Genomic DNA, 21,388 nt, shown 5'->3' on the forward strand with positions numbered 1-21,388 from the left:
AATTATAGTTGTGCCCAACGTTAGTATGCCAGTTTCCAGTCCCCGTGAAAGCAACGAGTAATAGGCCTATGTTGCCCACGTATTACATTGTGCACGTTAATTTATCGAATTATCCCCGTTACTAGGCCTCAAAGGGCCCGGACACCAGATTCAAGCTCCAGTCTCCTGAAACCACTCCGAGGAGCGATGCAGCCCCTCCCGCATCCCTGACCCTTCGCTTACTTCCTGCCGCGCAGCGCGGTGCCCGGCCTGGCTCTGCCTGCCTGTCTGCCAAGAATATGTTATGCCTCTAGTTATCAGTTCAGCTCTCCGTTTTCACATTCCTAAGCTAACAAACCGCATAAACATCTCCAGTTATAGTCTAGTCTTCCTGTCTCCATGCAAGTGAATTACTGTATTAATATCCATAGAAGATTCATAGCACACGCAATACATGTAGAATATATGCATGCACCAGTCTTAGTGTCAAGTAGCCTTTGCTCTGATAACTTTTAGATTCTATCAACATGTACTCCAAACACAAGATACCAGATACGCTATAGGTACATGTCGTCCTGACATCGCAGACTTTAGTCTCCTCTTCTAGCACAGAAGTCAGAGCCCCCAGCTCTCCCCAGATACACGTCATGGCCCGTTTGCGCGCACCACTAGGTTAAAGGTTCCAGCTGCCCAGGTAGCCCCCTCCATGTATCCACCCATTTATGACACTTCTGTGACGTTCTCATCACATGTTCACGTGCACGCCCTGTGCACGCCTTCTTTTCACGCCCATGTGTTCTTATCTTACGTTTGTCACTTGTTACGCCTACTGTATGTAATGCAATTATAATGTTTTACTATATATAACATGTACTGTTAATGAGACGTTGCAGCTGCCACTCGTGCCATTCTATTTCAGGCTGTTCCGATCCTGTCCCTTCCCTTATGCCTGATTAAAGCCTGTTCAACTCAGATACCCCGGATCCTGCCTCTTATTTATTGAGCTATCTGTTTTCATTAATGTATTCAAAAATAGTACCGGTAATTAATTATTTATTTACCACACATGGATGAATGCATCATCAACACCCGACATCGCCATAGCCATCCCGGACAACTACAAGATCATCCGTAAAGACCGCCCCGTCCAAACAGTAGGTGGCATCGCCATCGTCCATAAAAACACCATCAAAATCACGACCAGCTCCGACGTTAACCTTAACACCGCCGAACACCTCCACTTCCAGGTCCACACTGACCCCAGAACCACACTCAGAGGCACTCTCATCTACAGGCCTCCAGGAACACGTAAACAATTCAGTGAGGACATCACTGACTTCATCAGTCCACATGCCCTCGCCTCCGAGAACTACATCCTACTAGGAGACTTCAACTTCCACCTGGAAAAGAACAACAACAGCAACACCACCACCCTACTGGACAACCTAGCCAATTTCGGACTCAAACAACTTGTTGACACCCCCACCCACATAGCAGGACATACGCTAGACCCAATCTTCACTTCCAGCAAACACATCTCCTTCGTTCGCACCACAGCTCTCCATTGGACAGACCACAGTTGTGTTCATTTCAGCTACAAAACCACCTCGACCCACAACCCCCCACAACCTTTTCCCCGAAGAAAATGGAACAAAATCACCACCGACCAACTCCTCACATCGCTCAACCAAAACCCACCCGCCCTCTCATCGGACCCTAACCAAACTGCCATCAAATTCAAACAATGGATCACTCACAGCGCGGACGAATTAGCACCCTTGAAAAACCATCACACCAAACAAGACAGCAAAAAGGCCCCCTGGTTCAACGATGACCTCAAAAAATCCAAGAAACTTTGCCGTACTCTCGAGAAAACATGGAGAAAAACCCAACCACCGACAACATGTCCACCCTCAAGGCAGCCACCCGCATACACCACCAGCTGATTCGATCCACCAAGAAATCAGCTTTCAAGAATCGACTCGACAACAATGCCCATAACAGCAAGGAACTATTCAATATCGTCAAAGAATTTACCAACCCCACCGCAGCCTCAAACGACATCACTCCCTCCCAAGCCCTCTGCGATTCATTATCCTCCTTCTTCTACAACAAAATTGCCGACATACATAACAGCTTCGAAAACAACACTAACAAACAATCCTCTCCACCCCCCTCAGAACCTATACCGCCCTCTAACATTCTCAACGCATGGAACCCAATGACCACCGAAGATACCACCAGCTGATTCGATCCACCAAGAAATCAGCTTTCAAGAATCGACTCGACAACAATGCCCATAACAGCAAGGAACTATTCAATATCGTCAAAGAATTTACCAACCCCACCGCAGCCTCAAACGACATCACTCCCTCCCAAGCCCTCTGCGATTCATTATCCTCCTTCTTCTACAACAAAATTGCCGACATACATAACAGCTTCGAAAACAACACTAACAAACAATCCTCTCCACCCCCCTCAGAACCTATACCGCCCTCTAACATTCTCAACGCATGGAACCCAATGACCACCGAAGATACCATCCGCCTAATGAATTCCATCCACTCTGGCTCGCCAACCGACCCATGTCCCCATCACATCTTCAACAAAGCAGACTCCATCATCGCACCCCACCTCCGTGATGTTATCAACTGTTCCTTCAACTCTGCTACCTTCCCAGAAAGCTGGAAACATGCCGAAGTCAGCGCCCTCCTGAAGAAACCCACAGCAGACCCCTCTGAACTCAAAAACTACCGCCCAATATCCCTCCTCCCTTTCCCGGCAAAAGTCATCGAAAAAGCCGTCAATAGCCAACTCGCCGCCTTCCTCGAAGCCAATAACTCCCTCGATCCCTCACAGAACGGCTTCCGAGCCAAACACAGCACCGTAACCGCCCTCATCGCAGCCACAGACGACATCCGAACACTACTGGACAACGGAGAAACAGTGGCCCTCATTCTACTCGACCTCTCCGCCGCCTTCGACACAGTCTGTCATAACACCCTCATACAACGCCTCAACAACATCGGAATCCAAGGAAGAGCGTTGGACTGGATCGTCTCGTTCCTCGCCGGAAGAACCCAGAAAGTACGACTTCCCCCATTCAAATCAGAGGCTACCGAAGTCATTTGCGGTGTACCACAAGGATCATCACTCAGTCCCACCCTCTTCATCGTTTACATGAGCCCACTCGCATCCATCGCGCGTCAACACAACCTTAACATCATCTCCTACGCTGACGACACCCAACTGATCCTTTCCCTCACCAAAGACCCTAACTCCGCCAAAACCAATCTTCACGAAGGTATGAAAGAAGTAGCCGACTGGATGAAATACAGCCGCCTAAAACTTAACTCAGACAAAACGGAGGTGCTCATCCTAGGATCTTCCCCCTCTGCATGGGACGACTCATGGTGGCCTTCGGCTCTGGGCACAGCACCCAAACCCACAGATCACGCACGCAACCTGGGCTTCATCCTAGATTCCTCACTCTCGATGACCAGACAAGTCAACGCCGTCTCATCCTCCTGCTTCAACGTACTTCGTTTGCTCAAAAAAATCTTCCGTTGGATCCCCTCCGAGACAAGAAAAACCGTCACCCACGCACTAGTCACGAGTCGACTGGACTACGGAAACACCCTCTACGTCGGAATCACAGCCAAATTACTGAAAAAACTCCAACGTATCCAAAACGCATCAGCAAGACTCATCTTGGACATCCCTCGCCAAAATCACATTACCGGCCACCTGAAAGACCTCCACTGGCTCCCCGTCAACAAGAGAATAACATTCCGTCTCCTCACCCACGCACACAAGGCCCTCTACAAGCTAGGGCCCAAATGCCTCAACACTCGACTATCCTCCTACTCACCGACCCGCCAATTAAGATCCTCCAATCAAGGCCTCGCCGCAATTCCGCGCATCCAAAGATCCACCATGGGAGGTAGATCCTTCTCCTACCTGGCAGCCAAGACCTGGAACTCACTCCCCACCCACCTTCGCCTTACACAGAACCACATCTCCTTCAGAAAAGAACTTAAAACCTGGCTATTCAATAAATAATGAACCCCATCCCCAAGCGCCTTGAGACCCTCTGGGTGAGTAGTGCGCTATATAAATTCTTGAACTTGAACTATAACAATGATCTAGTAGCTATTCATCAGGAACAATATCAACCTAATCTCTACTTAGTGATTGGAATTTTAATATATGGGTTCATTGATTTTCTCCCAATCACACATACCTTGGTTTCGGTATTGATTTGTGATTTATTTAGCGATGACCTGTAGTTCAAAGACACATAGTACAACAGTAAAAATATAATTCAGTATTTCCAAATCATTATTTACAATGTTGATTCTGATTTGCAAATCATGAAACATGTGCTTATTTTGTTACACCAAACACATGTTTATTTGTTTACATCAATTGCATGCTTTGTGCCAAAGTATGTCACTTGTACACATAAAAAACACCACAAGACACGTGCAACATAAATTAAAAGTCCATTACAGTTGATAACTTACCCAAATTGGGTCTGAACAGTGGAGTGGTTTTAGGAGTTCTTACTCTCTGTTATGGGTGTAACTGCATCCTCATATGAAGGAAGAAACAACTGAATATATATATGAATTTCTGTAAAATCAGAGAGAGAGATGGCAATAATGATGGGTGGAAGCATGGCTGTGATCTAAGCAAACTGCTTGTGCATGCCACATGTGTTGCAGTCAAAGTACAGAACTGATGCTGTAAAGAAGTTGAAAACAACAAAAGCATTGCAAAGAAATCTACATATCGGTGAACGAGAACTACCTGGTTAGACCATACAGAAAAGGTACCGCGCTGCTATGCAATATATAGTCATATGTAATCTGGAGAGTTACTGCTGAAGGCAGATACCAACAGATTTTCAAAGAGCAGCTATTGACAATCACCAATTTCAGGATAACATTACAATTAGAAAGAGGTGAAAACAATGAGTGTGCAAAAGCGCGCCGCAGAAAAAAACACTTCTTTACTCACCAGAATCTGAGTAAAGTAAGTCAGAATGACCTCAGTGCCAGGCTCTGCAACACAGGCAGAGCACAGGGGTTGTGCTTACGAAGCTGGTGAGTCTTGTCAAGCCAAATGAAGGGCCGTGAAGGAGGTCAGGACAGGAAAATAGCAGTAGGCGACAATCAGAGCAGTAGCAGATATCTTTGGGATAGTGAAACACTGCTTTTCCAATGGGGGCAAAGACTGAGGCAGCTTTTCTAAAAATCATCATGGATGATCCAGAGGCCAATACGTCCCAAGGCCTTAGAGATGGCTCACACAAAAAGGATCAAGATGCACAGCCAATGAAGCCGGCGAGAGCTCCACCCTCAATGTCAACCACTCCTAGAAATGGCTACAACGCTGCTGCTATCCTGAAACCACTGCTCAATATCTTCAAAAAGTAAAACATTGGTGCTAGATGGACTACTAGGATAGAGACATTTGATGATTTCATTGATGCATTTGACGAGTCTGATAACAAAAAAGCTTACCAAGTATTTCAAAAATCTTGCTGGTGATGGTGTAAATGAGGTAATAAAAAAAGACGCAAACTGATGAAGAAGTACATATCATCAGATTAAAGAAGTGCTGAATTTCAAGTTTGATCCAATGTCAAATGTTGATTACGAACTATACATCTTCAACCAAGAATGTCAGAAATTTGGTGAAACCATTGATGAATTTGTGGACAAACTCAACACAACCATCGGACATTGTAAGTTCAATTAATTTAATGATGAAGAAGCTTTGCATCTGAGAGTTATTACAGATGTTTGTCAGATTCACTTAGACGTTGAATTCTGAGAGAAATTCTTAGTCTGGAGTAAGTGTTAACGGCTGCCAGAGCTGAACAGCGTGCTGATAGACAAGCTGCTGACATGGAGGCCGAAGGTGCCCAGAATGAATCCATCATGAATGTGAAAAGTAAGCCAAAACAAAAGACTACAGAACACAGAGAAATGTCTACACATTAAAAGAAGTTGTGTTTTAGTTGTGGATTTTCCATTCCACACAAATGTAAATGTCCCGCTCTTGGACAGATATGTAAAGGCTGGGGGGGAAAAAGAACCATTTGGTGAAAGTTTGAAAAGTGAAGGAAAAAGTACGTGCATCACAGCACGAAGATAAAATGGCCACCAGAATGTTCCAGAAGCAACATTCAACACACACCCACAAGGCCAAGTGGTGACATCAGTTAAGACAAATAGACACTGAAAGAAGTTGATCGTCATCTAAATCATTGTCAAACAGTTCTTCTGTATCAGTATCAAGTGGAAGTGATGTAAATGATTTGCCATGTCGATGCATGTTGGTTTGTTTGCTTGTGAAGAAAAATGTCAGTCAAAGAAAGGTCGACATGTCAAAGCACCAAAGTCATTCAAAAACACTGTTCCGAAAAGTACACTGAAAGTAAATAGTTTTTCGATACCTTTCACTATCAACAGTAGTGCATCGATAAACATTATGCTTGAGGAGAAATACAATGAACTATTTTGATTGCAGCAACTTACGCCATTGAATACCAAAGTGTATACATGTACTGCATCGACAACCTTAAAAAGGCAAGGTTAATTTGCAGTGACAATAAAACCCAAGAAAACAAAGGAACAAGAACCCATCCACGTGCTTCAAGGCACAGTGTCAAGTGCTTGTCTACTCAGTTTCAACACAGCCGCTCATATGTGACTGATTTCCGTGAATTACAACATGAATGCTCACCAGTCAGTTCCCTACGTTATTTCATGGTTTGCAAAATATTAAGACGATGAACGTAAACCTACATATTAATGAGGACATCCGTCCTGTTGCTCAGAGAGATAGACAAATTCCTTTTCATGTGTAAGAAGCTGTTAGAAAACACCTTGAAGTCTTACTTAACCATGGTATTATTGAGCGTTCAAGTGGTCCAGCGTCATTGGTTTCTACCATGGTAGAAGTGCCTAAAAAAAGACAGTGAAGGAGGCGTACGCATATGCATTGCCATGCATCAGGCAAACAAGGCAATCCAGGTCCTCACATTGCTGACATGATAACTCAAGTAAATGGTACAAAGGTCTTCTCTCACTCTTGTTTCAAATAAAGGTTATCATTTGTTAGAACTTAAAGAAGATTGCATGTACATTACAACCTTTTCTACACATGTTAGTCTGTTTCAATACAAAAGACTACGTTTTGGTGTGTCGTCTGCTGCAGAACTGTTTCAACACTTCATTCGCATATCATACAGCCTGTCATGAATGAGTTCAATCACAGTAATGACATATTGGTTATCCGAGCTACACAAAACAACACGATAAAGCTCTTACACAGGTATGTTGTGTACTTGCTGACGCCGGTTTGACTGAATGCAGACAAGTGTGAGCTAAAATTCTTTGCCCATATTTTTCTGATGGGTGTATGATACCACATCCTGATAAAGTAAAAACGCTGATCCCAAACAAGATGTTTCTATGGTGCATTCATTTCTTTGCATGGGCAGCTACTGTTTCAGATACATACAAGACTTTGCCTCTGTAAGTGCTCTCTTGAGAGACTTGACAAAAAATAATGTTTCATTTCATTGGTCACATGACTGTGAGAGAAGCTTTAAAAGAATTAAACAAGCTTTTGAGAATGCTACTGAAATAGCATACTTCAATCCGAAGCTTCATACAGAAGTTGTTGTCAACACAAACCACGTTGGGTTAAGCGCTATACTTGCACAGCACAGCGGAAACCTGAATGCCAGAAGGCATATTGTGGCATATGCAAGTAGAAGTTTGGCCCAAACAAAACGTGCTTACTCAAAACTTAAAAAAGAAAGCTTAACCGTGGTATGGGCTTGTGAATATTTCCATGTATTTCTGTATGGAAAACCTTTTATGCTGGTAACTGATTATCAAGCTTTACTGACTAGATTTGGCAAGCCACGGGCCAAAATGCTTTCTCGCATTGAACGATAATGACTACGGTTACAAGAGTATAATTATACCATTGTGCATCGTCCAGGTAAAGATAAGAACCCTGCTGACTACTTTTCCAGAGTGGCTATACAACAATGTTATGGTACTGCATCCAAGATGGCTGATGCCTATATTAACTTCATTGAAAAAAAGTTAAACAAAGCAGCTGCCATTTCGTTGGCCCAGATTATCACTGCCACAAGCCATGATAGTGATGTGTTAAAGTGGAAGGATATAATTACACATCAGTCCTGGAACCAACACACTCAACCACTCACCAGTGATGGTGAATCTCAAAAATATAAAAATGTCATGGATGAACTGTCCATAACTCAGGAAGGAGTTATACTGCGAGGGTCGAGAATTGTGATTACGGAGAGACTTAGACAGAAAATAATTCAAATGACCCATGAAGGACAACATGTAATCGTTGCCACAAAACAAGCTCTCTGAGAACATGTCTGGTTTCCTTATCTTGATGACAAGTTTGAAAAGGAATTAAAGGTCTTTCATCTATGCAACTGTCTTTCTACAAAAACTACTCACCACACCTTGAACATGTCAGATCTCCCAAAGCATGCATGGGAGGAAATTGTCATTGACTTTTTCTGTCCACTCAACAATGGACATCACCTGCTGGTGATGATGGATGAATACTCATGATTTCCATTAATTTAAGATATTGTATCTACTACTCAAGAACGAGTCACTGAAAGACTAGATGGCATCTTTGCAACATGGGGTGTTCCAGCAGTAGTGAAGTCTTATAATATCTCCCCCTTCAACAGACAGAGGTTAAAGATTTCTTGGAGCATATGAATATAAAGCATCAGAAGTGCACACCTTTGTGGCCGCAGGCTGTGAGAAGTTAGCCTGGCATATGATGTCCACTAGTTCTAGAGGGCACCTTGCACCAGTTTAATCAACCCTTATTGATGGTGGTTGTAAAGTCAACCTTATAGAAAGCTATCCTAGTGGTAGCATGGACCAGCAGTCATCAGGCTAAGACTTGTGAGAGCGTCTTAAGCAAGTTGTTTTACCAATCATAATCCCTTGAGTACAAATGAAAGGACACCACACAAGGTATATATCAAATATATATGTATTTATTCTAAACACAACCCCTCTGCACTCTTTATGAGGTCAGAGGTAAAAGTACAATACAAGTTACACAATTAGCATTCGATAAGTTGCACAGTATACGTTATGCCCTAGGGGTCTCACAAACCATATGCTAAAATAGTGGTATAAGAACCACAAGAGAATTAGACAGCAGGCCTGGGGCCTGTGAAATCGCTGGGGCTACTCTAAACAACCAAAGGTTAGGAAGTAGGTGGCCCAAGGGAGACGCGTGCAGTGTCTAAACACAGCTGCGGGTTACCTTTGACTTTCTATGGGAAAAAAACAAGTTACAAATTTACAATTTAAGGACACTCCGGATGGACTACGATGGAACCCTTTTAAACTAGGACACTTCGAGAGTCAAGACCCACGGGAGCACCGGAGTACTCATGTTACCTCACCCAGGGAAGCCGGGTGCATAGGTGTCTTTTCGTGTCGAGTTTCGTTGTCGTTTTCAATGGAGAGCTGCAAAGAAGTGCTGCAGGCGAACAGAGGAAAAGTGTCCGGGTGTATCCAAGAGTGGACCGAAGATCTGTAGAACCTGAACGCAGAAGCAACAGAGTCTGGATCACTTGCCAGTGATCAGGGTGGCGATAGAAAGATGCCACCAGATGTCGGGTGATTTCAGGTGAAGATGTGAAGTTTGTCTCTTCAGCCACGAGAACCAGGAGGTGTCGACAACGACCAGGAGCTGGATTCGAGCTGTCCCACGAAGGATCTAGTTGACTGCAGTGTCGGTATCCGGACTGGACCCAACAAGCCTTGGCAAACGCAACCCACGCAGGATGTTGAGATTGGCTTCAGTGCAGACCAGCAAGATCTGAGGAACTTCTCCTTTGTAGGGAAGTTGAAGCAAGCCTGGAGCAACCAGAAAAGCAAGTTAGATTCACAAGAAAGTCTTCGGGGGGCTATCTAGCCAACGGACAAGGAACCACGAAGGCACGTCGAGCTGAAATTCAAAAGCGGGGCCCACGGGTCACTCATGGAGTGGGGGCCTCTGAGCTTCGGTGCAAATGGCGCTCGGGTCCGGGGCTTCAAGCACCCCAATGCACGACTTTGAGTTACTGCGTGTCGTGAGTGCAGCTTGCAAACTGCAGGATGCCCAGAAGTTCCGGTCCCACGTCTCTCGTGTCCGCCACGGGTGTCAGCTTTGCTGTGAGCGAAGGTCGGGTCAGAGATGTCTGGAAATCCGTGTCCTGTGTCGCAGATTCTTCGGGATCCGGCGGGAGCCTCGAAAATGCAGACAGGCAAAGTTGCTGTTGGTGCCTGTTTAAACAGGGTGGTCACTCCTTGACAACAAGGGAGATGTCTTCATCTTCCAGTCGAAATGGAAGTCGAAGGTCCAGGATATATGTTTCAAAGTTTCGTCCAGGGTAATCTAAAGTCCTAGTGACTGGGTTCCTATACTTATACTAAGTTTAGGGGCTGGACTACCCATAAGGTCCCTCCTATGGGTGGACCTGAGAAGGGGGTGGTTACACCCCTTTCCCTTTGTCCAGTTTCGTACCAGAGCTGGGGAAGAGTGCCCCAGCAACCGGTTTGAACTGGGAAATGCATTGAGCACCTAGTGTGCCCCAGGCAGTGTCTAGAAAGCATTCACTGAATGCAGCCCTCCCTGCCCCAATACACAAAAGCCTGTCTGGGGTGGTGCCAGCACCTCCTTGGACAGGAAACCTATTGTCCAGGCCTCCCCTGCTGGAGTTTCATCCAGAAACAGGAGGTCAGACTCGTGTCTGTGGCAGCAGCATCCATTTTGTGATGCTGAGGCTCTGTTTAACTTTAACAGGGTAAACCAGTAACTACATGTCTTCTCCCTCTAGAAGGGTGGAATGCTACCCCCGCCGCCATGACAGGCAAGGGGGGGGGGTAGTATTCCAAAGTGTTTGACACCTTACATGACATGTTTTGATAAAGCCAAACCAAAGTTAGCATTAAACGCGAGGATTATAATGCACTTAAGAGTATATGGTATGGCTATATCATAGAACAGCTATAAGAAGATGGTTCCGGAAGGTGCAGAGGGGCTCAGCTCATGCTAGGGCACCCTCCCACATAATACCAAGGACTCTGCCTCCAGGACTGTCAAGGCCTGCCATAGGAGTGATTTATAGGTGTATATGTGTCTATATGTATATATAGATATAGGTATACTATATCTACGTAAGGGGTGATTACACCACCTTACCCAGGCTATGTGAACGGACCTGTGGTGTCAGTTTAGAAGGCAAACCAGGTGTGGCACAATACATGCTGCAACCCCTGGTAGGCCTAGTGTGCACCTATACCCTGGGTACCTATGGTACACTATACAGGGGCTCACAAGGGTGACCCAGTAACCAATCTGGTATGTACCTAAAGTACATGGAGTCCATTTCATAGAGAAAGCAGATAGACTGGGGCCCTGAATAGCAGGGTCCCAGGCCAACTAAGTCGAGAACCAGCAAAACACGAGGCAAAAAGTGGGGGTAACCATATAGTCAGATATCCACCTTCCTACACAGGCCATCAGACTTGTTGAGCGTTTTATGAGTACACTAAAGAAAGCAGTGCAGTGTCCTACTCTTGAGAAGCTCGATTTGAAAACTGTGTTGAATTCTACCTTGGGAGCTTATCGATCAACACCACACTCGACCACAGGTGGAAGTCCTGTAACATTGATGTTCAGGAGAGCAATGAACACCACGTTACGTTAATGGAACAATCAGAGAAAGATAGATGGGAAAGCAACTCAGGAGAATGACTTGTTGAACAAACAGAAGATGAAAACATATGCAAAGAAAATCGGATTCTCCATTTGATGCAGAACCATTTTAAGTGGTGTCTACCAAGGGATACATAGTGACTGCCCAGCACCCTCAGAAGTCTATTACCGGACACCCTTCTCGTTTTAGGTACTTATTGTTCATCAAATCTAACTGAAGGAGAGACTGGGTCTGCAACATCAGTGGCTGCTGTTGCCTCTACACCGTTGACGCAAATCCTGGACACTGGTGATGACAGTTCCTAGTCTCCAAGAACAAGATCTGGTTGAACAGTTAAAGCGCCAAAAGGATTAATTGAAGAGATTTAATTGTATATGTCTAGTCATCTATCCAAATATTTTGTTTAAAAAAGCATTTTTTTATTTAACAGAGGGGAGATGTAATGTCTTGCGAGTTAGAAATGGTGGAACTCTTTTGACTCCTGATGGACTCTGTAGAACTGTGACGTAAATGCTAGTGCAGAAAGTAAAGAAGGCTGGTTTAGAATATTGAGTTTGCAGTTACACGCAGACGAATAAAGACGTGTAATAATAAACTCTCTGCGTGGCGTAGTCTTTAATGGGTAGCCAGGCTGGAGAAGACCCTGCAAGGCTGCTCTAAATAGTGAGAAGCAAATGTACATTAATTGTATTCTTAACAGCGGTCAATACACTAACACTTTTCAGATAAGACTCAATGATGTATTTTTCCCATTTCTTATTTTCAAAGTTAGGGAAGTCAAGTAAACGGTAATCAGCTTAACCTGAGGTTTATCTAGCTTCTTCAATGGTAAAAAACAGGATAGTTTTTTCCAGACCTCATCTAAAAATACACAAAAGTCTAAACTAAGAGGACAGACTAGAAGTTGGTCCTTAAGGCACAGTTGAAAAAGACAGCAGGAGAACGATGAAGAGGTAAGCTAAACAAGAGCTTTTGAAAATCTGACTCTCCAGAAGGGCAAAACAATATTACATTTGTGATTGACCGCATTCTTTGAAATGAATGACTAAAAATCTTAAATAGTGGTTACTCTAGAATCGTGATGAGGAAAATTTCCCACTAAAGATAGAAAAATGCAGCCAGAGCAAGAACAACCCCAGGCACCGAGAAAAAGGGATCAAAAAATTAAAACACAGAGGCAGGAACTGTTTGAGTTTTACTTCAGCAGACAACTACAATGAGGTACAGAAGATGAAGATGTCTGAGGAGCAACATCCACTTTTTGGAATTCAACTGAAGAAACTGACCAGCACATCAAAAAAGAATAATCCTTCCATTGTCCTTAGGAAATCAAGGGGAGGCTCACTTTCCAGAAGCTCATACTTGAGCAGCCTCCTTTATAATCGCATGACGAGTGAAAAATGTGCATTAGAGAAGAAGAAAAGTGCACAGAAAATAGAAGCAGCATCTAGAGCATAACTTTTTTTTAAATCTCTTCCACAAAAGCTTTACAGTCGAGTCGTATAGGTTTGTGGCCATTAAGCATGCACATCTGCTCCACAACACCCACCTCAGAATCATACAAACTGACTCCAATAAATGTGAAGAGTAACTGATGGGCAACTTCCAAAGACACTGGGCAAATGCGAACTGGTGACCAGGTTTAAGTTCTCAAATGCAATGAAAGGAAAACAGCTTGCCAAAGTTTAGAATTCCGCAGCAATGGACTTAGATATGTATTCATGCAACGAACATACGAAAAAAACGTATATCAAATGGCTGGCCATTAGGGCACTAAAAAAATTGTTTGCAGTGGTACTTACAACTCCAGCATTCTTATAAATTTCAGCTTCCTCACAAGCGTTTTCCACAATACGGGACATGGGCAAACGACTGCCAGGTGACCCTGCAAGCCATACATTTCAAAATGATTAACAAGGTAAAAGGTGCTACTGAGATCTATTAGTTTGTATTAGGAAGAACCCTTACCTGGTAGTGCCTGCGCGTGCACCATGCCAATGACAGCAGGCTTAGCCTTTCCGAAGAGCTGGAAGAAATTCATGGCTGCAAAAACTCCTAGACCGAGAGGGAAAGAAAGATGGGAAAGAAATAGCATTAACTGTTAATGGGAGCGTGGACTTTGTCCTTTGGGCAGCTCGGGTTTTCACAGACAGCCTGGTCAATCATTACCTCCTTCGGAAATTTAAGTGTATATTTAAATTACAATCTCTTAAAAACTGCACAGTGCAGAAAAGTGATGTAACCTAAACTCTACATCTCACACCCATGCTCCCAATCATCCACCATCACACATTGCGCTCTGACACCTTCGGGTAAAGTCCGCGCTATATAAAAACGCAATAAATAATTAAATTAATTAATTAATTAATTTAAAAAATAAATAAATAAAATAAATCAGGGTTCAGAGGACTGAATCATCCCATATTCTCCCTCTGCTTGTTTACTTTACACGCAGAAGGAGGGCAGACCGCGCCACGGAGAACCAGCCCCCTTCGAACCTGCCCCTGAAAACACGCCCACGTCCTCTGGCCCCTCCTCCCGTCTCGCGGACACGCCCCCTCCGGGACGATTCTCCTCCCTCCTCTGCTCCCGGAAGTCCTTCGCTGTTCGGTTAACCGGACTGAAAACGGGCCCGGGGGGCCGTCGTACCCTCGGATAGGGTGCCCCCAGTCTCGGGGCTCCCGGGGGTGCAGGGCGGGCGGCTCCCCGGACCGGCGAGCCCCGCTGGACGCGGCCCCCGCCCGACGCGCTATAAAGACAGGAGGTGGCGCGCCCGCCGCTTCAGTCCAGCCCTACCCTGCGACCAGCGAGGGTGTCCTGCAGGAGCTCCGAGACAAGCCGGAGAAACACCACCAACAAGGGCACCCTTCCCCCGCCGTAAGCAACAGAATCATTCCCACAGGACACCGTATCCACCTGCAAACTACACTGTGCGGAAGACACGGCATTGTACAGGATTCTCTCCCTCATTATACAGTAAGAGAAGTAAACCCCAACAAAGCATCCTAGCCCTGTACAAACCAGGACACTTTTGCAGCCACTGTAACTGGTCTGGAAGGCACATTCCACCCTCTTAAGAAAAAGAAACGGGACTTTCTCTCGCCTCCAGCAAAAGTACCGTGGAGTAGCAGCTCACCAGGCCCGGTTGGAGCAAACACCTACCGAGGCTATCACCCGGCCAACTCTAGACTAAGCCACGCCGCCCCACCACAGGGAACTATAGTCCATTTTGCCCTCCAGACTGGGAGACGGTAGAAGTTTCCAGCCCTGTCTGCCACGATACCGGATCTCCAGCACCAGTGGTTGGGCGGGGGTGTCGGGCAGACAGAAACCCCAACTTAAAGAGGACGAACAACTAACTGCACTACAGGTAAGTCTTTCCCCAACCACATTCAGTGGAAGGACATTCAATATTACAGATACTGTCCTAAGAGCTCCAGTCGGTGGGCATTGTAGTGTTAATTATCCTATCAAATAGGTCTTAGAATGTTCTAGATCAGCTCGCCCCCCAAGAATAAAATAAAGTGAAACCCTAATACGATACTGGCCGTTTTGCACACCTCCTCATAGAGTTGAATTACCTCCCAAATCCTTTCATATCAGCATAGGTGTGTGTACGGATTTTGGTGACGTATATTTAGTGTAATGTGTTTGTTACCGTGCCCCCCTCCCCCTTTCTTGGAGTACCCCAATTTTTGTCGAACACTTTTGCTGCGAGTGGTGGGGACGGTTCGTACCAAGTTTTCTTGGTTGGCCTGTTAGTGTCTTCTGCCCCCTAACAAGTGCTGTAGTGTAGAATTGGGTGTTCCCTTTTGCCGGGCGCTATAGCCGGTCTCAGCAGAAAGCGCGCCTTCCCAGCTCCCTCCCCCTCCGCGCCATCTTCGGAGCTGGCGGGAGCTCTCGCCTTTCCTTCATTACTGAAGCCCCACAGAGCGCGCCCTCCATAGACCTTCCGGGTCCTGCGGTCACCGTGTGTAGGGGTGCAGGAGCCATGGTAGCTAAGCCCCTCCACCCTGCTGGGGCTACGGATTTTCCCGGGACGCGGAAAGATAGATGGCGGCTCAGAACCACCCACTTCCGACAAGATAATATATATATTTTTGTATCCTCTCAAGGTTGTCGTTCTCTCCGTGGACCTCCATATACGACCTGCCGCCACATTCTGAACCAGCCTCTGACCGAGAATGCCCAATGGCAGGTAAGGGAACCTTTTCCAGTATCTTAATGCCAACTGTACCAGCTGCCGTCCCACAGCATGATGGCATACAGAAAGACCACATTTCCCTGCCTGTCAGTGTAACCTCGACCATGCGCCCTCTATAGTACCTTTCTGGAGTGCCTAGAAGAAATCTAGTTATACAGTGTTGATTATTTAAAACTTTTTTTTGTGCCACAGGTCTCCGGAAGGGGGCAACATGAAAACAGACTGCAGCTTTCGATCCAGAAAGAGGAAGGCAGATGTGGCAATCGTGAGTTATGCTATAATGCCCTCACTTCTCTGCAGTGTTAAGAGCATGGCATAGCTCTACCCCCTTCTTGGATCACCCTGCTGAGTGTTCCCTGCATCCTCTGGGTGCTACAAGCCAATCCATTGCGACCATCGGCCCAAAGACTGAGTCCAACTTGACAGATTCGCTCCTGGCCCATGTAGTCTGAGTCCTCTGTGCCAAGCCCTCATGAGGCCCGCCGAGTCTGTCCTTTTACCTGTTCCCAACTATGAGCCCTCTTGGGTGCCAATTGTTTCAATTTCCTCTACTCTGCACCGCTTTTCTCAGCTGATGATGGTGGAAGCACTTTGCTCTAGGGCAGTGGTTCTCAAACTTTCTTGACTCCTGTGGACCCCCACTGAGTCACCACTGGAAGCCGGGGACCCCCAAACAATTTGTAGGATTACACTTCAAACAAAAAACAGTAATTCAAACAAAACACACGTGCACACAAAAGAAACTCTAATTACCAGGGATTTTAGGGGTATATTTTATCCCCATGGGAACGTCACTTTTTGCGATGTTCCTGTGGCGATAGGGGCTTCACCTTATTTACAAGGCAGCGTTGAGCCACTTACCGTGGCTTAACATTGCCTTGCAAATAAAGCCCCCCTTTCATGCAATACTTAAGTGAAAGAGGTGGGCATTGGCTGTTGCGGTGGGCGTTCCACTGCAACACCCATTGATTTTGACGCTGCCTCCTATTTACAAGTGCAACGTAAATAGGAGGCTGCGCCAAAATTAAAACCAGGATACACTTGTTCTTAACTTGGCAAAACGAGGAGAAATGCTTTATTTCTCTTCGATTTTACTTTTTCCATGTGTGCTGCCTTATGCAGTACACATGAAAAAGCAAAACGCCATGAATTGTTTATGTTCAGGAAGGTGACCCTTCCTGCACATACACAATCTTTAAAAAAATTAAAATTTGTAACTTCACGTGTGCTGCATTACGCAGAACACATAAAGTGACAAAACAGCATTTCAAGACGGTTTATGTGCAGGAAGGAGGACCTTCCTGTACATAAACAATCTTCCCGTGCACGCAGACATCCTTGCACTATGGTGCAAGGGTGCCTACATTGGCAAATCCTATTAAGTGTAGCGCAAACGCAGGGCTGCACCATATTCTTGTAAATATGGTGCAGCCCTGTGTTTCAGTAGTGGCGGAGCGTGTCGTTAAGCCAAGGAGGCTAATGACACGCTTCTCCACTTCTGTTGTAAATATCCCTCTTAATATTTTATATTGAAACTTAAAAAAAAACAAAATTTAATCGGAAGATTGTTGCTGCATCCCAGTGACTTAACTTTTAAATGGCTGGTTTTATTTTGCAGTACGAGGCTCCTGCCCTTTGCCAGGGCCAGACTGAAAACCAAAATCAGCCCTAGATAATGTTTTCAGACAAGTGCCCATACAGTGCATACCAAGTGCAGTGAGTGAGCCTGGCCACTACCAAGGGGGCTTTGAAAGGCTCTCCCCAAAAGTTTTTGGGAAACAAAGGTGCAGTCTCCAAACACATTTATCATTACCTTACATTTTTTTTAGCTGATAATGAATAGTAAATTAAGACCATACTATGCATCATGGTAAATTAATCTGGGAGGAAAAATAAGTTACTGACAAAAGCAGTAACCCACTGACCTATGCACATAAAATACCATATTTTTTTAAATGCATGGTACATGTTCTTTGCAGTACACATTAACCCTATGTGCTAAATTAGATAAGTTAAAGCTGCCACTGGACAAAACTCTCCTCTCTCCAGAAGGTACATTAATCACTGGTGTGATCTTGATACGTTTATTGTTGCTTGAAAACTGCTAATTATACAAGAAACTTTGCAGTGCTTTTTAAAACTGCTGCCTGCGGACCCCATGGGAATGTCAAGGACTCCTGGGGGTCCGCGGACCACAGTTTAACCGCATGCGGCTAGCGGTTTTCCCGCTGCGCGCTGCATTTTTTAAAAAACCCGCGTTACACGACGAGCTCAGCTCGTCATCAGCGTAGGGCAGGTTACGCCCATGGCGAGCTGAGCTCGTCATCAGCCCCGAAGGGGTTAAGAAACACTGCTCTAGGGTATCTGCGCCCTCATAGGGACCTAGTGCATTTTTGGCACTATGTGCCAGGCCTTTTTTCGGACCCTCTGCATAGATCGCTTCACATGGAGGCCTTTTGTGGCTATGTGAAGTGCCTCTTTTCCCCAACCCAATGCTAACTTTGTTCTGCACTGCAACTGCTGTCATGCTACCTGCTTAAACTCACTCTGCTCTAAACCATCTGTTCCCTGCAGCCAGTGTTTGGCAGTACTATTAGGCAAATTTGAAATTACCATTCCTGGATGTCCTTTTGGTTACAGCTGCTCTGGTGTTCCTTCTTGGGATATGTCATGTTCTATATACCCCAGTTAAATTTGTACTGCAACCAACTATCTTGTATCCACGAATTTGCTCTGCAAGTCCATATTCTTTGAACAACTTGTGCTTTACAGCTAGCCAATTATATTTTCCTTGCCTTTTTCATCTGCGCAAAAGTAGCACCTGCTGCTGGCAGTGCCTGGCCATCTCGGCATGCACCACTGTTTTTCTAATTATTGTTTTCTCCCAATTAGCACTTGCAGGACCCAGATGAAGAGGTGGCTCAAATAGAGATGTCCAGGAAGAAGCAGTATGAACAGGTATATTCTTTTCTTTGTTCTCTACACTTACTGAAGAGGTGTAGTTGGTAAATTCTTGCCCAAAGATAATGGATGCTTCATGTAGTATTGTGCCATGAGTGATGTGTACTTTCAGTTTTGGTGCACACTTCAGGAGTAGGGCGGGGGTGCTTAGCTGCGAGGTAGTGTATTTACTCCTCCAGGGACTATTTAGTGTTGTGAAAGGGGGGATTTAAACTTTTGTTCTTCTAGGTGCAGCAGTCTTTTGCTACAAAGCCCTTTTTGTCCTCTAGAGACCTTAATGAATCTGCTAGGCGGAGCAGATTAATTTATACTCTTGTATATCAAGAGCAAATCTTGATTTAATTTCTGACCTGAGTGGAAATGAGTCTTTGCAGACTTAACTTGGTCATTAGTTTTCAAGATTTCCCAAACCTGCAGTTGGACTGAATCATATCCAGCTTTAAGAACCAAGACAACCCACCAGTTTTATCAAAAACATACAGACAAATGGTTGAACCTCCAGGTAAATGCAATTCAACCCAACTCTAATCAGGTAGTACTGCTTACCAACCACCATTTAGTTTGTAGTTGTATGGGCCAGTAATGGGAGCCTAGACATGACTGAAAGTGTCCTCTGTTTAGTAGGATAGCTATGAAATCCTGCAGTGCTAGTTATTTTGGAGGGGGAAGTCTGAGTTAGACATTTTATATTGAGATGAAATAACAAAGTTGGCTGTTACATGTGCTGCGGGTTGATTTGGTGCTTATCCATTCCTAGCTTAAATAAAGGCTTACTTGTATATGTACCGTTTTTTAAATGTTAGTGCGGAGTTCAGTGAAAAGCAGCCCAGTGTGGCTGTTTATCATGGGGCCGCATGTAAAGGTCAAGAGTACCGAATGCAGCACCTGGGCCGTATCACTGCTCTAGACCAAGACTATGTTGCAGGTCCAGTTGTTCTAGTGGGGGCTCTTATGTGTATGTAGTGAGATCCACTGGTAAGATTTCAGCATAGTACAGGTCTGCATAAAATCTGCAAAATGCTTGTACAATGTTTGTCCTGGGCTAGCCTGTCGCCCCGATATTCCCTCAATGTGTCTCACTCTGTCTGCTGGCCTGTGCACTAAGTCTTTGAGCTAATAAGCACCCTGTTTTCTCCCCTTCTATGTAGTATTTGTTTGGTCCATAGGAGGGCACATTCTTTCCTATCTATGTAGATGGCTTTAAGCTCCTTTCTCGCGGCGGTGAGTTGACAACTTGTCCGATGGGTGCCCATTTTGTTTATGTAGCTCTTCTAACAATGCAATAATATCAAATTATTTCATTACCAAAGTTGAGACGATATATAGCTCATTAAAATCCTCCATTCCTGTGATTTTGGAGAGTCTCCTGTCTGACATGACCTGTGGGAGGCATCATTCCTCGGCAGCCAAGATCTCCACATGGTCCCCTTTCGATGATAGAACTTTTTCTGACTGTCTAGCTAGGGTAAAGTCTGGCTCTCCTTTAGACCTTCTACCTGTTAACATCCTGCAACAGCTTTCACCAGATGCCCTTGGAGTTCTTAAAGCACTTCTAAACGCCTCCTTACGACAATCATGCGCCCCTCTGGATTGGAAGCGTGGAATGGTTGTTCCTTTGCTAAAAAAGCCCGGAGCTGACCCACGATTACGTCAAATTTCCATCCAATCTCTGTTGCTGGTGCTTTGCAAAGTTTTGGAAAGCCTGTTAGCTGCCAGCTTTCAACACCCTTCCCAATCAGGCTTTAGAACTCATTTCTCTACAGAGTCCACTTTGCTGGGGGTCACTGAGAATCTGCGCTCCTGCCTGGATCGAGGGGAGACTACGGCGCTCATTCTACTTGATTTGAGCGCCGCATTTGACACTGTCACATACCTTCCTTTTTAAAGTCCCTCCAGTCGGCAGGAGTTGAGGGCCCCGCCCTAACTTGGTTGGCCTCCTTTCTCAGTGACCGCACATTCCAGGTCTTTTCTTCCAAATCCGCTTATACCATCCGGTCATCTGCATACAGAGTTCCCCAGGGTTCCACTTTGAGCCCTGTGCTCTTTAACATCTATGTGAGACCCCTGGCGTCTATTTTGAAGGACTCGGGTCTATCCCTTTAATCGTAAGCTGATGACACTCAAATTATCTTCTCCCTGTCCTCCACTAAGGCCGGTTCTATATCTTCCCTTCAGCTTGGTTTACAGCGGGTGTCTGAGTGGATGTGTTCTAATCTGTTGAAACTAAACTGAGACAAGGCCGAGGTTGTTATTTTAGGCAAACACAAGCATCTCTGGGGTCCCCCAACTTGGCCCCAGTAAATGGGGTCCTCTTCCTCAACCCGCTACCAAAGTTCGTAATCTTTGGTTTATTATTGATAACAATCTCTCAATGCGGCAACAGGTGGTTATCGTGGCTGCCATCTGTTTTACCATCTTAAGGTGGTTGCTGAAAATCATCT

At 45.2% G+C, this 21,388-nt stretch overlaps 2 protein-coding genes across 4 annotated transcripts in view; one reads left to right on the forward strand and one right to left on the reverse strand.

Moving 5' to 3' along the window:
• LOC144799112 (uncharacterized protein F13E9.13, mitochondrial-like) overlaps positions 1 to 15,760 on the reverse strand; it is a 142,767-nt gene extending 127,007 nt beyond the window's left edge. The window contains exons 1-3 of one of the 3 annotated variants that reach the window (XM_078670308.1): positions 15,752 to 15,760; positions 13,751 to 13,837; positions 13,585 to 13,667 (exon numbers count right to left, since the gene is read on the reverse strand). In XM_078670308.1, the coding sequence (XP_078526434.1) occupies positions 13,585 to 13,667; positions 13,751 to 13,823 (156 nt within the window). In that variant the 5' untranslated portion in view covers positions 13,824 to 13,837; positions 15,752 to 15,760. Of the gene's footprint in view, positions 1 to 13,584; positions 13,668 to 13,750; positions 13,905 to 14,226; positions 14,302 to 15,751 lie in introns of those variants that run through there. The other 2 variants (XM_078670307.1, XM_078670306.1) reach the window with 2 other exon arrangements.
• The window catches only part of CCNE1 (cyclin E1), a 60,751-nt gene continuing 53,712 nt past the window's right edge, over positions 14,350 to 21,388 (forward strand). Inside the window, exons 1-4 of the mRNA XM_078670305.1 lie at positions 14,350 to 15,152; positions 15,898 to 15,980; positions 16,179 to 16,251; positions 18,879 to 18,944. Of these exons, the coding sequence (XP_078526431.1) occupies positions 15,967 to 15,980; positions 16,179 to 16,251; positions 18,879 to 18,944 (153 nt within the window). The 5' untranslated portion in view covers positions 14,350 to 15,152; positions 15,898 to 15,966. The remainder of the gene's footprint in view (positions 15,153 to 15,897; positions 15,981 to 16,178; positions 16,252 to 18,878; positions 18,945 to 21,388) is intronic.

The sequence above is a fragment of the Lissotriton helveticus genome, chromosome 12, assembly GCF_964261635.1.
Source record: "Lissotriton helveticus chromosome 12, aLisHel1.1, whole genome shotgun sequence".
NCBI lineage: Eukaryota > Metazoa > Chordata > Amphibia > Caudata > Salamandridae > Lissotriton > Lissotriton helveticus.